The 14,096-nt window shown below is 41.3% G+C and overlaps 1 protein-coding gene across 1 annotated transcript in view; it reads left to right on the top strand.

The window, feature by feature from the left end:
• SPOCK1 (SPARC (osteonectin), cwcv and kazal like domains proteoglycan 1) overlaps positions 1–13,830 on the top strand; it is a 301,716-nt gene extending 287,886 nt beyond the window's left edge. Inside the window, exons 8-11 of the mRNA XM_074155458.1 lie at positions 6,330–6,551; positions 7,155–7,217; positions 12,447–12,584; positions 13,640–13,830. Of these exons, the coding sequence (XP_074011559.1) occupies positions 6,330–6,551; positions 7,155–7,217; positions 12,447–12,584; positions 13,640–13,830 (614 nt within the window). The remainder of the gene's footprint in view (positions 1–6,329; positions 6,552–7,154; positions 7,218–12,446; positions 12,585–13,639) is intronic.
• Positions 13,831–14,096: the final 266 nt, after the last annotated feature.

Below are 14,096 nucleotides of genomic sequence, written 5' to 3'. Positions count from 1 at the left end.
AACTGCTTGGGGACTTTTCTCAAGCCCTGAGGTTAGCTAGCATGACATAGTTCGTGTCTGTACCATTAAACTCCATGACCCTCCAAATCAGCGTGGCTGCTTCCAAATCACTTCTTGGGGATGGACTTGTAGGGTGTGCTCACCCCGCAGTTTATGGCCAAGCATTTCTTAATCCAACGTCAGTGGCATGAGCCAAAAACATGGCATAGAAGCATAGGGAAAATTATGCCACTGTTGGAAAAGACTCACTTCAATTTTATTTTGCAATTTTCTGCTAACGCCTTATGTAACAGAAAAACACCCACATTGCAGCCACGGAGCTGGAATAGTTAAATGGTGTGGAAAACTGGAATCTGTTGTGTCCCAGGTATTTAATAACACCATCTATGCTTCCTTTGATGCTTTTTTTTTTTTTTAAGAAAGGGAGAAAATGAACAGTTTAGAGGACATTTAGTCTCTGTGGGTTTAGCCAACATGACTGATTTTTATGTCATTTACCCACCAGGGAGGGGAAAGATTTAGATAACAGCATCAAAAGAGGTCATGTTCATCAGAGAGCAAATGCGAATTTATTTTCTGTAAGGACTCATTAATGCTTTTAAATAGTATGTCTCAAAACACGTGGGTCCCTGGGTTGCAAAGCAGGATGCACAACTTTTATCTAGGTGTGTGACTCACCTTCACTTCACCGCCCTGTTTTTCTGGTACAAGCTGCCTAAAGCCAGGCTTCGCACACACACAATTTAAAGAGTTAGGTCAACTGCTCCTTCTACAGCTCTTTTGACCCCAGCACTTAGTTTCCCTGTAGTGTGAGGCTGGAGAAGCCGAAGGTGCAGTAGAGCAGATCCAGCACATCAGGATGAGCATTTGCTGTTGGTCCATGTCTCCACAGCCTTCTTTTGTGCTACTTTTGGGCTTGTGTAGCAATAGATTGCCTCTTCCATAAGAGACAGAATATTCCACAGGCTATATTGCTCAAAACTGTAGTCAAACCTTATTAATGCCAAGTAATTGTGTCTTAAAACTATGTGGTGAAACAGCCACGTTCTGTGTAAATGATCTTTTTCACACGTCCCTTACTTTTCACAGTATTTACAACAAAGTCAGTATCTTTAAAACCATATGTCCTACTTATTTCTTAAATGGTGCTCCAAAAAAGGATGTTATCATGCAGAGGGAGCCGAACCATAGTGCAAAAAGACAACTGGATGTACAGCTAATCATGGCTTCAAGATGTGAATTCATTTCAGACCCCATGGCAGAAAACACCAGGGACTTAAAACTTTGTCTGAAATCATTTGGGCCCAGAACCGTGTGAAATCTCATTTCATCAGCCTGTCCAAAGGATGATTTTCATGCAGGTGACCTCTGAGCTGCTCATAAGGAGCTTACCAAAGGCCAAAGACCAAATTTATTTCTAAAGGTGTTGGGTCTTTTTTTTTTTTGCTGAAGCAATTTCAGTGAGAAAAACACTCCTGGTAATTCTGCAGTGTTTGCTGTGATTCACATAGGAGCTGTTATCTCTTTTTAGTTTAGCTTGATTCCTGGCAGCTTTTATATGAAAGGCTGCCTTGATGATCTTAAACACTTGATCTCAACAATGTTCGTTTTTAGACTGTTGACTTAGTTTGGCACATTTTCCTATTTTCTTATATGTCAGTTGAAAAAAAAAAAAAAGAAAGAAACTTTATGAGTTAAAATGCCTAAATTGTTTCTCAGTGCCACAAAACTTGGGCTTGTTTTTCTTTTTAAGAGTTTGCAACAGTATTCATTAATTAATCTGCATGTGCCAAATTCTGAAGCTCCAGTTCCCTCCAGTAGCACTGAAAATGCACACAGAGTAAGGACAGCATTTTTTGGCTTCCTCTGACTTCAACCTCAAACATTTGTAAAAATAAAAGACATCTTAAACAGGACTCAAAATTCAAAGTTCACATACCCAAGCTGAAAAAAAAAATAGGTATGTGAATCCTGTCAAAGAGGAAACACAGGGCTTTGGAAATGTGCTCTGATGTACACATTGTCCTTTTTTTATTGCTCTGCATGTGTTGCCCTCCTCACCATCGCTTCATTAAACTGGTTTGGTTATGCTTGTAGAGTCTTAAAAGGCACGCGCATCCTCAAAGTAATCCAGTTTGGGTATGCCCCTGTGGCATTAAAGGGAACAGATGGTGGGATGCGATGACTAAGATGCCTCAGACACATCAGCTGTCTAGAGAAGGTGTTCCAGCAGAGATTTCTCTATTCTACATTAAATTTTCAAGATGTTATTGTGAGTGTAAATAAGCTTTTTGAGTGTATTAAGTTCACCCCCCAGGTGAAGAAAAGAAGGACACTCTTTTTTTTTCCTTTTTTAACCCTCTTGAAAGGAGAGAGATGAGGGGAAGTCATTGTGTTTGAAATCTCAAACCTTCATTCAATGAGCTGTCTGCCAGATCCCAACAAAGCACCGTAGGCCAGAAACTTTGTCTTCTGCAGGCTTTGTACAATTGAAATCTCCTCAATAAATAATACAAGCAACTCAGGGACATGCTTTGACATAAGGAAATAATAAAACTAATTAGGTAGTAAGATCGGATTCAAATTGCTCCTGAGCCTGTTGATAATTCATATCATTCCCGTATTGTATCTAGATAGTCTCTGTGGTTGGAGTGGGAGTTATTTTTCTTTTACAAGAGACCTATGCAATATAAAGGATTTTTTCTGGGGAACATTTCTTTTCCTTCTTTCTTTATTTTAAGTGATGGGGGAAATTAGGTTAATTATTCCCCTGTGAATTTAATTGTAGTATACTTTAATAAAATAAAACTGACTCATGTAAGTCAACTCTTGAAGGGGGAAAATAATTTTATGTGCCAGAAGGTGTGTTTATTTTTAATTAGGATTTTCACTTAAAGACTTTTTTAAATTTAATTCCATTTTAATTCAGAGGAGGTGGAGCGTTTTATGTATTAATGGGATATGAGACTTTCACATGTAGGTCACCAGTTTGATTTCCTTCCAGATCTATAGTGAATGAAAGTTGTTAGGATGCTGAACAGATGTCAGTCGGAATGAGAAATGTGATGGTCTCAGCCCAGGTCCTTGTGAGCAGGTGTCCAAACGAGAGCAACCACCACCACAACTGACATTAATTGGCATCTGAGTTGGCAGCCTCGTCCAAGGAGCCAAGAGCAGGAGGGATACAGAGCCTGCACCGTTCCCTTGCTTCTCTCCGCAGGGCTGACCTGAAAGATGCAGAAAAGTTCTCCCCGAGGCTACTGTTACACCAGGTGCTAGAAGTCCAGCCTATTAACCAAGCACTTAATCCATTACAGAACTACAGTATGTAGTTTATTTCATCCAACATATTGCATCATATTTGTAAGCAAGTGTATCAAAAGACTCCAAAAGGGAGTTAATTCGTTCAACATCACTTGACCTCACCAAGTTGATGGGAGCACAGTGACCTCCTGGTGAAGGTAGGTGAGCTCCAAGAACCGTTTTCCACCAGTTGTCCTGGTTACACGCTGACTCAGAGCCCGTGTTGCACGCTCAGGACATGCTTTGCTTTCATTCCTCTTGCTGGGTGCCAAAAGCATCCAGGATTTCTGGTTTTGGGGCTGCAGATGCAGGGTTGCAAAAGGTGATTTACAGGCAGTAGCTTTTACCAGGAGACAATATGAAGTGGAGGTAGATACCACTATTCACCTTCAACCACATACTGAGGGGCAATTAAAGAATTAACCTTTCACTGATAATAACCATCTAGCCTAAGGGCTTTGCATTGCACCTACCACTGTAATATTTAAAGACTTCCAGACCACACTATCTAATAATGCAGCACTGCTTAATAACACAGCATCTTAATAAACCTAGTGTGGAACTCTGGTCACAACAGTGAAAGCTCCCTTGTTTATAAGAAATTGCAGTCAAAAACTCTTCAACTAATGTAATTAACTGTCTTCCTAAGTGACCTTTCATGATTGTATCTTGCATCCAAGCCCTGATGGTATGAGAGCAGCTTCGTATTTGCATCAGTCACTCTCTTGTGAGCTGCTCAGACAGCTCAATACTGAGGGCACGCTGCTGATGTATCCCTCAATGCGTGTTGTACACACAGATAAAGACTTCCCAGCAGGGAGGAAAACAAGACTCAGAAATAATCCACAGACACTCTTAGGGGCAAGTTCATGCCAGGATCTCCTCCTCGCTGCGTTGATCCCTGCCAGTTAGGAGGTGACCTTCAGAGACCCTCAGGGCTGAACAACACGGACTGTACTCAACTGGTTGTACAACAGACCTTGTAGTTATTCACCGTAACACCACTAAGTGCCGCAACAGGGCGTAAAGACCATCAACAGAGAGAGCATCTGTGCAGGAAAAGAGCAGCCAACGGAACCCAGCTGTTTTTTCCCCTGGAAATGGCTAAACTGGGATAGTTGAAGCATGTACTGATCCATGCTCCACCATGCAGCTGAATGATCCACCCCTGCCTGTTTGACTACTTTTAACCCGCCCTGTGGAGGGGAATCGGGCACCGCTTTACACCCGCACAAGGCAGGACTGCGTGCCCTGCTCCTCCGTGCTTTGTAAAGGCAAAGTCAAGGATTCTTAAATCCTTTCACTCAACAAGATGAATAAAATAATTGAAGTCAATAGTCCTAATTGCTTCAGCAAGGCAAGCAGGCTTCCTCCCTACATCTATTCACATGGCCTTTTTCTTTTTCACTCTCCTCAAACTCGATTAGATAATGTTAGAGATAACAGCACAAAAATGTGATGAAATGTTCAGCATGATCTCTCTCTCTTCCCTGCCTGAGCTGCCGCTAGCCCTGAGGAAATGGTGTTACCTTCTTCCTTTCTTAGAGAAACATGTATTATGAATGGCATAAACCTTCCCATTAGTTAACCCTTCTGATTGTTCCTCCATGTCACTGACAACCTTCAGCTGCAGTTGCATACAAAAAGCGCAGCTTCCAGCACAAAGCACTGCCCTCCTTTGGATTAATGCTTAAAATAGCAGGTAGGCTGCAGAGCTTGGACAAACTGTCAGCGTGATTCCAGCAACATCTTAGGTTTCACTTTAACAAAGCAGCATCCTGAAATGGGACTTGACACTTGCAGCAAATAAGGCTGAGCTTGACCTCTTTCAATGAAAGATGCAGCAAAAAGAAAAAGCCTGGCAGGCTTCTCCACGTGACCCAGAGCAGAATGAGAAGGGCACGGGCAGGTTATCGCACACAGCTGAAACTGTGTGAGCATGAGGTGCCTGGGGTATGCGGTTCAGGTACCCTCTGTGCCTGTAAATCCCCAGCCAATGTATGCACGTTTCTGAGTAGTTGTTGAAACCAATATTCATATTATCAGCTTTATTAGCTCTGCGTTATAGATAACTTGGAAATTAGTCCATGTTTGCACCTACTTGAAAATACAGTGACAGCACGGATTTATTATGTCCTGTCTTGTTTGTGAAAGAAGGCAATGCCACTGTTTTTGTGGAGACTGCAGAATACTGCAGCACGCATCTCATATACACTGTGGGTATCTATATGTGTGGCTTGATCTTTCTGTGATACCGCTGCTGCTGCAGTCTTTTAAGGATTTGGGCTATTAAAATGAATGATGATGATGGTCTCCAAAGTGCTGGGAGAGCAGAATCCTGTATCGCTGCACAATCCTGGAGGCCACTAGAATGAACACTGCTGCTATGGTGTACAAGAGCATGTGCAGCGCTCTGGAGCTCCCAGCTGAGGTAGTGCCATTCTTCGTCCCTTCTCTCCCCCTGCCTCCCCCAGAATCCAGATCAAAGCATTTTGTTGTCCAGCACAGGAGGCAGGGCTTTGAAGAGTGAAAAGCTGAGATGAGAGGTGGAAGGTGAGAGCACAGTAGGAAAGAATTTGATCAGGGAACTAGAAACGGGTCTGGGAAACAGGATTTAAATTGCATTCAGACTCAGTCTAGTTTGAAAATGCGATGGCTGCAGCCTTTTCTCATCACATTTCAGTTTGTTGGAACAAGGCCAACCCACTTGGACTGAGGACAGAAGAAAAACTACATGAGAATTTTTTGAGTAGAAATAACTTTGAATTGCAGTAATCAGCTATGAATCCCAGCCCTCCCCACCCCACAGCTCCTAAAGAGTGTGAGTAGTGCTCTAGTCTGTAGCAGTGCTTGGGTTTTAAGCTTTAAACAATCAGTTCAGTCTTAGGATTTTGTTCTGCTTCAGCCAAGTCAGTCTAATATTCAGATTCCAGCCAAAAAAAATTAGCAAGGCTTCAGCTTAGCAATGATTCTGTGTAGTGAGGGTGCTGTCATTCAGCTGGGGATATTTGCCTTTCTTCTTACAGGATTTGACACCAGCATACTGCCAATCTGTAAGGATTCCTTAGGCTGGATGTTCAACAAGCTTGACATGAACTATGACCTGCTGCTGGATCCCTCAGAGATCAGCGCCATTTATCTGGATAAGTACGAGCCATGCGTCAAGCCTCTCTTCAATTCTTGTGACTCCTTCAAAGATGGGAAGCTGTCGAACAACGAGTGGTGCTACTGCTTCCAGAAGCCGGGCGGTGAGTTGTGCAATTTGCAGTACGAAGAGAAGTTGTTTGGGTCTCCCTGTGTTTTAAGTTTGTTTGCTATGCTTGTAGAGATAGTTTGGTAATTGGCAGTCAGCTGCCTTAAAAAGCTCTTTTCTCCAGCACTGGTGTGAAAGGGCACTGTGTAACAATGTTTAATGTCACAGTATTAATGTCCTTTGATCATTAAAACAAAGAAAGTAGTAAGTGCCAGTGCACACAGTCTAGAAATAAGCTCTATTGCTGATAGAAGGCTCAAGAATGTACTCTTTTATTAAAGCAGAAATTAGTCAATTAATTAGCAAATCATAAATATGAGAGCTGGCATTATGTCAGTCTAGTGAAAAGAGAGGAAAAATGGTTTAACAATGAAAATGGGCCCCAAACACTATTCTCAACTACGGTGTGCTGCTTTTTTTTTTTTTTTTAATTAGTGGAGCTAATGACATAAATTTGTTTTGCAGTACAGTACCAGCATATGGGCTTCTTTCGTTCCCAGGCGTACAGTAGTCTACATTTCATGTCAGTAGTGAAGCCAGTCATTACAGAGTCTGTCCCGTACCATCTGGAAACTGATTCTCATACATTATATTTTAGGTCTTCCTTGCCAGAATGAAATGAATAGAATTCAAAAGCTAAGTAGAGGGAAGAGTCTGTTGGGTAAGTTCGATTACTTGCTATTCATTTACTCAACTAATTAAAGCTTCTGTGATTATTGTAACTCTATATGCAGTAATGGTTTTTCAATTAGGGACTAATGTTTTGAGTCAGGAATATGCACCACGGAGTGTAGGCCTGACACTATGAAATTAAACAAATAATGAGATAGCAACATACAGAACAGGAGTCAGCATGGCAGCGAGTTTGGAACTAATTTACAGCTCTCCAGAAATGCAAAGCCTTGTCTGCTCAGAGCTTAATGCTGCCTTCATCACCTCGTAGGTCAGAGTAAGTGTGGGGGCTGACTTGACACTCAGGTCTCCCATTTTTGAAGGGTGACTGGAGGTGCCACAGTGCAGAGCCAACGGGTTCACGTCTTCTTCCAGTTATGGTGCAATGTGTGCATTCCTTGGGTTACAGTTTTGCCTAATCATCCTTAAAAATATTTCAGTATGTTCTGTGTATATGAAAACAGGAATTCGTATCATCTCATTCTAGCAGCCCTGCAGGATGCTCCATGCTGTAAGATGTGATAATGGCTGCCCCTCTCTCTGCTGACTATTGGGAGCCTGAATTGATTGATAACTTACACTGCTCTGATGGAGATCTAAAATTAGGTGAAATAAATCCCCATGTGGCATTTTGCCATTTAATTGCTAAAAAAATCAGGTTGTGGAACTGAGTAAATTTAGGGTAACTAATTCGATAGCTTAAAATCACACAGTGTTATGTAGCTTAGCGTTTGTGTGGTGGTATCTCATTGAAACAGCTGTCCTAGCGCATTTGTGTACATAGAGCCAAGTCACACAAGCCATACCTGTACAGGTTAAAGTCTCCGTTTACAGAAATCACTGCATTTCACCCTCGAAGAGTCTGGCTCACCTCAGACCCAGGCCCATCATCGAGAATCCGTGTCGGGTTCTTATAGCATCTGTACATCATTTTACAGCTGCAGCACGGAGCACACGTCAGCTCTGTGGCAGAGCTGCTCAGATTTAGTCTGCTTCTCAGGCTGCTCTCAGATTCTAGTCTGATGTTTCTAGATACTCATTAGCAGACCCTGCAAACAGAAATTCTGCAAAGCTCATCCTTGTCAAACCCTGCCATTCCCAGATACCACTGCCATTTGGATACAGGGTTCAGGTACTTTATGAACAATCTCAACCTGTATTTGTTGGTTTAAAAAAAGAATAAACATTCCCAGAGGCCACAGGGACTATGGTTTAGTTCCATCATCCTTTCATAGCAAGTTCACGTAAAGATGAAGATGTTTCAGAATTACAGCTCCTGCTGCTTGTAGCTGTGGGAGCGAAAGGAGGATTGATCACTCAGTTGTATGTGCTTCATTCAGTAAATATTTTGCATTTGTGTTCAAATACATGTTGTGGCAGAGGAAGTCACAGTGTTCTCTGTCTCATGGGTGTCATGATTTTCAAAGCCACCTAAAAGAATAAGAAGCCCAGTTCCTAATAGATAGCCTTGGCTATCCCATATTTATTTTATGCTTTGCTGTTATTTGCTATATGCAGTAAATGTCATCTAGGTTGAAACATAAGCGGTTTGTTCCAGTGTGTGGGGAAAAATGATGGCTGTATTGCAGGTAGTACAACATGCAGGCAGTTGTAGCACGTGTCACTGGGATCTGATCACAATAGCAGAAGGAAAATGACAAAGTAAAAGCAGTAAGAATGGTCCCTTACCACAAATAACTTCTAGTCAACTGTATTAAAAAAATGAAGGATGAAAGTGGCTAAGATCAACAAATCAAGAAGTGTCAAGCATAGGTTGTTCCACAAGCTAGAAAATTATAATATAGAGAGGAACTCTTTGCTTCACCTACCTTGAAAGTCTGCCTGCATAATGGCACCTGTCTGTGAGATTTTAATCTGATCTCATAGCTATTTATACAGCGGAAAACATTCTCTTTTCTCTTCGCTGACTGAAAAATCATGCAAATGGAAACCAAAACATACACGTGACAAAAAAACAGACTTGTAGCAACAATAAAGTTTGAAAAGAGAGATAAATATTTTCAGAGAAACTAGCCTTTAATTATTCTCTTCCCTTCTCTGTCCCTGACACATAGAGCACAGCATTTACAGTCTGGACAGTACGCATGAAGAAGATTTCTGTTAACTTGTATCCATTGATAAAAAGTGATGACTTCTGATATTTTGTTCTCTATATATTTTTCAAAACACATGACAGTTACAACAAAGTACTTCAAAGCCATTGCCATTAGATATGTTGAATTTGGAGGCTTTCAAACAGAGCCTAGCATCCCAGGGGACTGAATTAAAAAGTAAACAGCACTATTCATCTTTTCCTACCAGATTTATCTAGAGTACAATTAACTGCAGAGAGTGTACTTTTAGAGCATACAACTGTGCAGCCTGATAATGCTTCTCCCACATCACTAAGGTAATAAATTTCTGCTCCCGTCACTATTTTCTTCTGTATCAGCCCTGTGAATTCAACTGACATAATAGCTAATACAGGGAGCTGTGTGCCCGCTAGCACTTAATTCTGTCAGGCTTCTACCTGTGTGCTTCACTATCTTTAGCATATAATTATTCTCCCCATGTCCTGTGAGGAAGGGGAGTATTATATAGATAAGTAAATGATGCCAAAAAAAAAGAGAGAGAGGTAGGTCTGGATGCATAAAGAGGATATAGATGCAACAGCGCTGTTCAAGTTTGCGTGAAATAATTAAATACTGCATGGGACAAAGAGAGATGGGGGAAGCAGGATTCACTAGCCTGAGGCAGTTCAGTGGGGAGTGACTAACATTTTGTAGTGCTTGATAGTAAAGCTGGTCCACCAGCGGTCCTCTCCGCACTGTGGGGAAGCACAGTCTGTGCAAGAACCTCTGGAGAGGAAATCTGAACTCCTTTCTCCTTCCAAACCCTGCGGATGTTCTCTGATGCCAAACCAAATTACGGGGTGAAATGTTCCCTCTGAATGGGCTGTTGGATGCCGTGCTCCAGAAGAGCAGAGCTTGTTGCCAGAGGTTGTTTCTAATGAACACAGGGACCGATTTGTGTAGGATTTGCAGGACGAACATTGCGCTGTACAACACTTGCTCCCAGTGACTCTCTGTCCTCACCAGATTATCACCAGATTATCATCTGCACCTGACATGTTGGAGAGGACATGCCACAATCTTCTCTCTGATGGTTGGCAAATACTGTGACATTAGTATGAGTAGCTAAATACTTAAAGCTCCAGTGCTACATACAAATTGGCACAAATTTCCCATGCAGAAGGAAAAGTACCTTCTACTCTTCACTGTGACCCAAAGTGGGAGTCCTTTCCCCACACAGTTATGTTGGCAGCGAGCCTGGGCCGTAATTTATTTTTAAATCTACGGCTTTTACAGGCAGTGTGGTACATTTTAATGCTTTAAAGAAATAAAGTGAAACTATGCAAAAGGCCTGTTTCAAAGAAGGGAAAGTTTGCATTGCCCAAAAAGAAAGAGAAAGCATGAGACAGTTTAAAATGCAGAGGCCATTCCCTGCTCACCCTGTAATGCCACGGAGGTTCCACCTTTGATTCTTCCCTGGAGCCAGACGCTCGTCTGATTTAACAGGGGAGTTCTAGTGACATGGGCACAGCTGTGCTGATTTACACCAGCTCAAAATCAGCACCTGAGCACTTTTCCCAAGGTTGTGTATAGTCTGATAAACACCTGGAGTGATCAACAGAGAGGGGAGATGAGCATAAATGGGAAAAAAAAACTTTCTCAATCAATATTGAAACAAAGGATTGATCGCTGAGCATTAACTTACAAAATACTGCAAAGGCAACTACATCTACATGGTTATTAGACCGATTTTTTTATAAATAGTGAAAATGAGTCTTTGCTAATCATCAGTATGCTTTACATTTGTACATCAACATAATGGTAGTACCTATAAGCAAACCTGATATAAAATCATGCTTTGAAATTACTAATGGATGTGAAGTGGCCTCCAAAACTGATCCGATATACAAAGATTTCTGCAGATATTCAAAGGTTTCTGTTCTCATCTTCCAGACCTGCATTAGCGGCACTCAAACATTAGGCAAGACCTTCAGTGCGATGAGTTTGGAAATTCAAGTCTTCGCTTTATATAGGGGGGTGTGTGTGTGTGTATGAGATTGACTTCCACTTTTTTGTCTTTTATGTAGGAAATTTTGTGACATTTGGGCAGCACCTTCTCGTTCATTTTTTTTCTGTGAAAAATGTAGTGGAAATAGCCCCTTTGACACATGAACTGTCTGAAGAGACTAGTTAAAAAACTTACTGTGTGACCAGTAAATCACCGGTATCTTTCACAAAGGAGAAAAATACTTTCTCAAAAATCATTTGAGACAAGAAATTTGGGGGCAAGGGTGGGTTTCTGCCATGTTTCAAATTGAAGCAATTGGCAAAGAAGGGAAAATGACAGTACTGACCTCCCCTGGGAATAAAGCTAACTCATCTCAAAGGACAAGAGGGCTTTTCATATTGAAGTACATTTGCTGTATCTGCTGAAAATGGTGGGAACAATAAAACAGGTTTCTCCCAAGTGCTTCCCTGTCTGCAGAAGCCAGAATGAACCACACTCTACAAGGCTGAGCTATATTGGTTTTATTGTGAGACAAATCTTGGGCTTCAAATCCAAAGACTTACTGACTTCAAATCCTGCTGCCCCTCTCTGTAAAGCTCATGTGTTACTTCTCCTTTTATAAGTGGGAACTCTTAGTAAGTCAGAAGTTGTGCTTGAGATTAGTATGAATGGCAAGCAGATGGCAGATACCTTCCAGGGATAATTACGGTGTTGTGGAAAGACTTATGTGATAAACACTGAAGGAGTGCAAATGGAAGGCAAATGCAGAATTAATGAAGTTGGGGTAATAATCCAGTTGGGAAGAAAAGCTTAAAACCAGGAGTTAAAATTGAAAGGGGCTCTGTGGGATTATTAATCATTCCGGGACAGACTGAACCTATCTTTAGTACCGTATGCCATCACCCGCCATGAGCTATATATGCACAAACATTTTTGCACTGTGCAGTGACCAGGGTGGCTGAAAGTAGTAAATCATCTATACTTTCTGCTCCCTTTTAGGCACCAGATAATCGCATGTATTTTCTTGCCAACATTGTAAAGATCTCCATGTAAATAAGTGACAAGTTCATAATACCCTATATAGCTGCTTGCTCCTACAGAGGCTTGCATTACTGATTATACCTTATATTTTATTCAGGTGCTTTCATCCCACGGTGCAATGAAGAAGGTTATTACAAAGCTACTCAGTGCCATGGCAGCACAGGGCAGTGCTGGTGTGTTGATAAGTACGGGAATGAGATAGCCGGTTCAAGAAAACAAGGGACAGTTAGTTGTGGTGAGTAATGATGTGCTTTCCTCAGACAACAAAGGAATTAACACTGTTGTAAGCCCTGCCGTTGCTGTACGATGGAGCATGATAACAAAAGTGACAACCGGGAAACATGACTACCAGTGTTCAAAGTGCTCCTGTATTTTCCTACTCAGACTACAAATGGGGCCCTTATATACGTATTGGTCCTCTGGACTAGCAGGGCTACAGCAGAAGTCAACAGACAATAGCCACTGATAGGAAAATATTTTTGCTACCAGCCTGGAAAATGTTGTAATCGAGATCAAAATTAGGGCTATGGGATTGCTATACATGGTTATTAAATATATTGTTCAGTATACTCTGGAACGCACATTTACTTCATGAATTATGTTTTCCAGACACAGGAAGGCGTAAATATTTGAAATTTTATAAATTAACAACCAAGCCCCACAATATTGCTGACAGGACAATATTAATGTAGATATGTGAAATCACCAATTAGCTGTTATACCTAGGCTGTTAAATACCTGTTATACCTATACATATTACTTCCGAGTGCTTCAGTGGTGGCTGTGGATGCAGCTTTCTTCTTTAAGAAGGAACAGAGAAAGCAGAGAACCCAGAAGGTCTGAGATGCCCAGAATCACATCACAGGTGTTAGGCTCAATAGCTACATTCATAGACCGTGGTTTATGCACTCAAATAAAATCAATTTGTGGAATATTTTTAGCCGGCTTTCCAGAGTTATGATGAGATGAAAGTATTTACAAACAAGTAATGATTTTCTGGCCTGCATGCCTGTGATCTGAGACTCCCCAGTCAAGTCTCTAGGAGGAGGGTGATGCATAGTGTTTTATGCAAGTAAATTTTTCAGAGTAAATTGAGATAGATAGATAGATAGATATATTCATCCCAGTTCAGGATGAACACTGAAATTTAGAGGTTGTTTCATTAATAGCTGAACCAATTAATTTAAAAAGTAACATTGCAAATGACAGTGGCTTGAGTAACAAGGGTAGTGATGAATGAGGGGTTTGGTGTCATGTGAGGGAATGACCTTCCCTGCTCACCTGTTTCAGAAGAAGAGCAAGAAACCTCAGGGGATTTTGGCAGTGGTGGATCTGTTGTATTGTTGGATGATTTGGAAGAGGAGCCTGAAGCAGCTAAAAGAGACAAAGAAGGAAAACTGAAGATTCATGTAAGAGCAGCTAATGAAGATGATGAAGATGAAGATGATGATAAGGATGATGAAATTGGTTATATATGGTAGTGCCCATCATAATGAGGACTCACGTTTTGCACAATATTGCAAGTCATATCATATCTCTGCAATTGTATCTGAGAGTACCTGGCACAAATATTCCCCCTCTACTGAGTTTAATTTTGTATAGTCTATTTAATTTGGAAGACAAGGGTTTTTTTCCAGCAAGGACTGTTTGGAATACAGCTTTTGTTCAGTTGGTTCAGGGGATTTTTGTTCTAATCACAGGGGCAATGAGTTTTGTTTCAAAAACATTTCATGTCTTAATCCTCACT

This window comes from Numenius arquata, chromosome 11 (assembly GCF_964106895.1).
Source record: "Numenius arquata chromosome 11, bNumArq3.hap1.1, whole genome shotgun sequence".
NCBI lineage: Eukaryota > Metazoa > Chordata > Aves > Charadriiformes > Scolopacidae > Numenius > Numenius arquata.
Note: the sequence above shows the minus strand (reverse complement) of the source record. Positions and strands in the feature narration are given on the sequence as shown.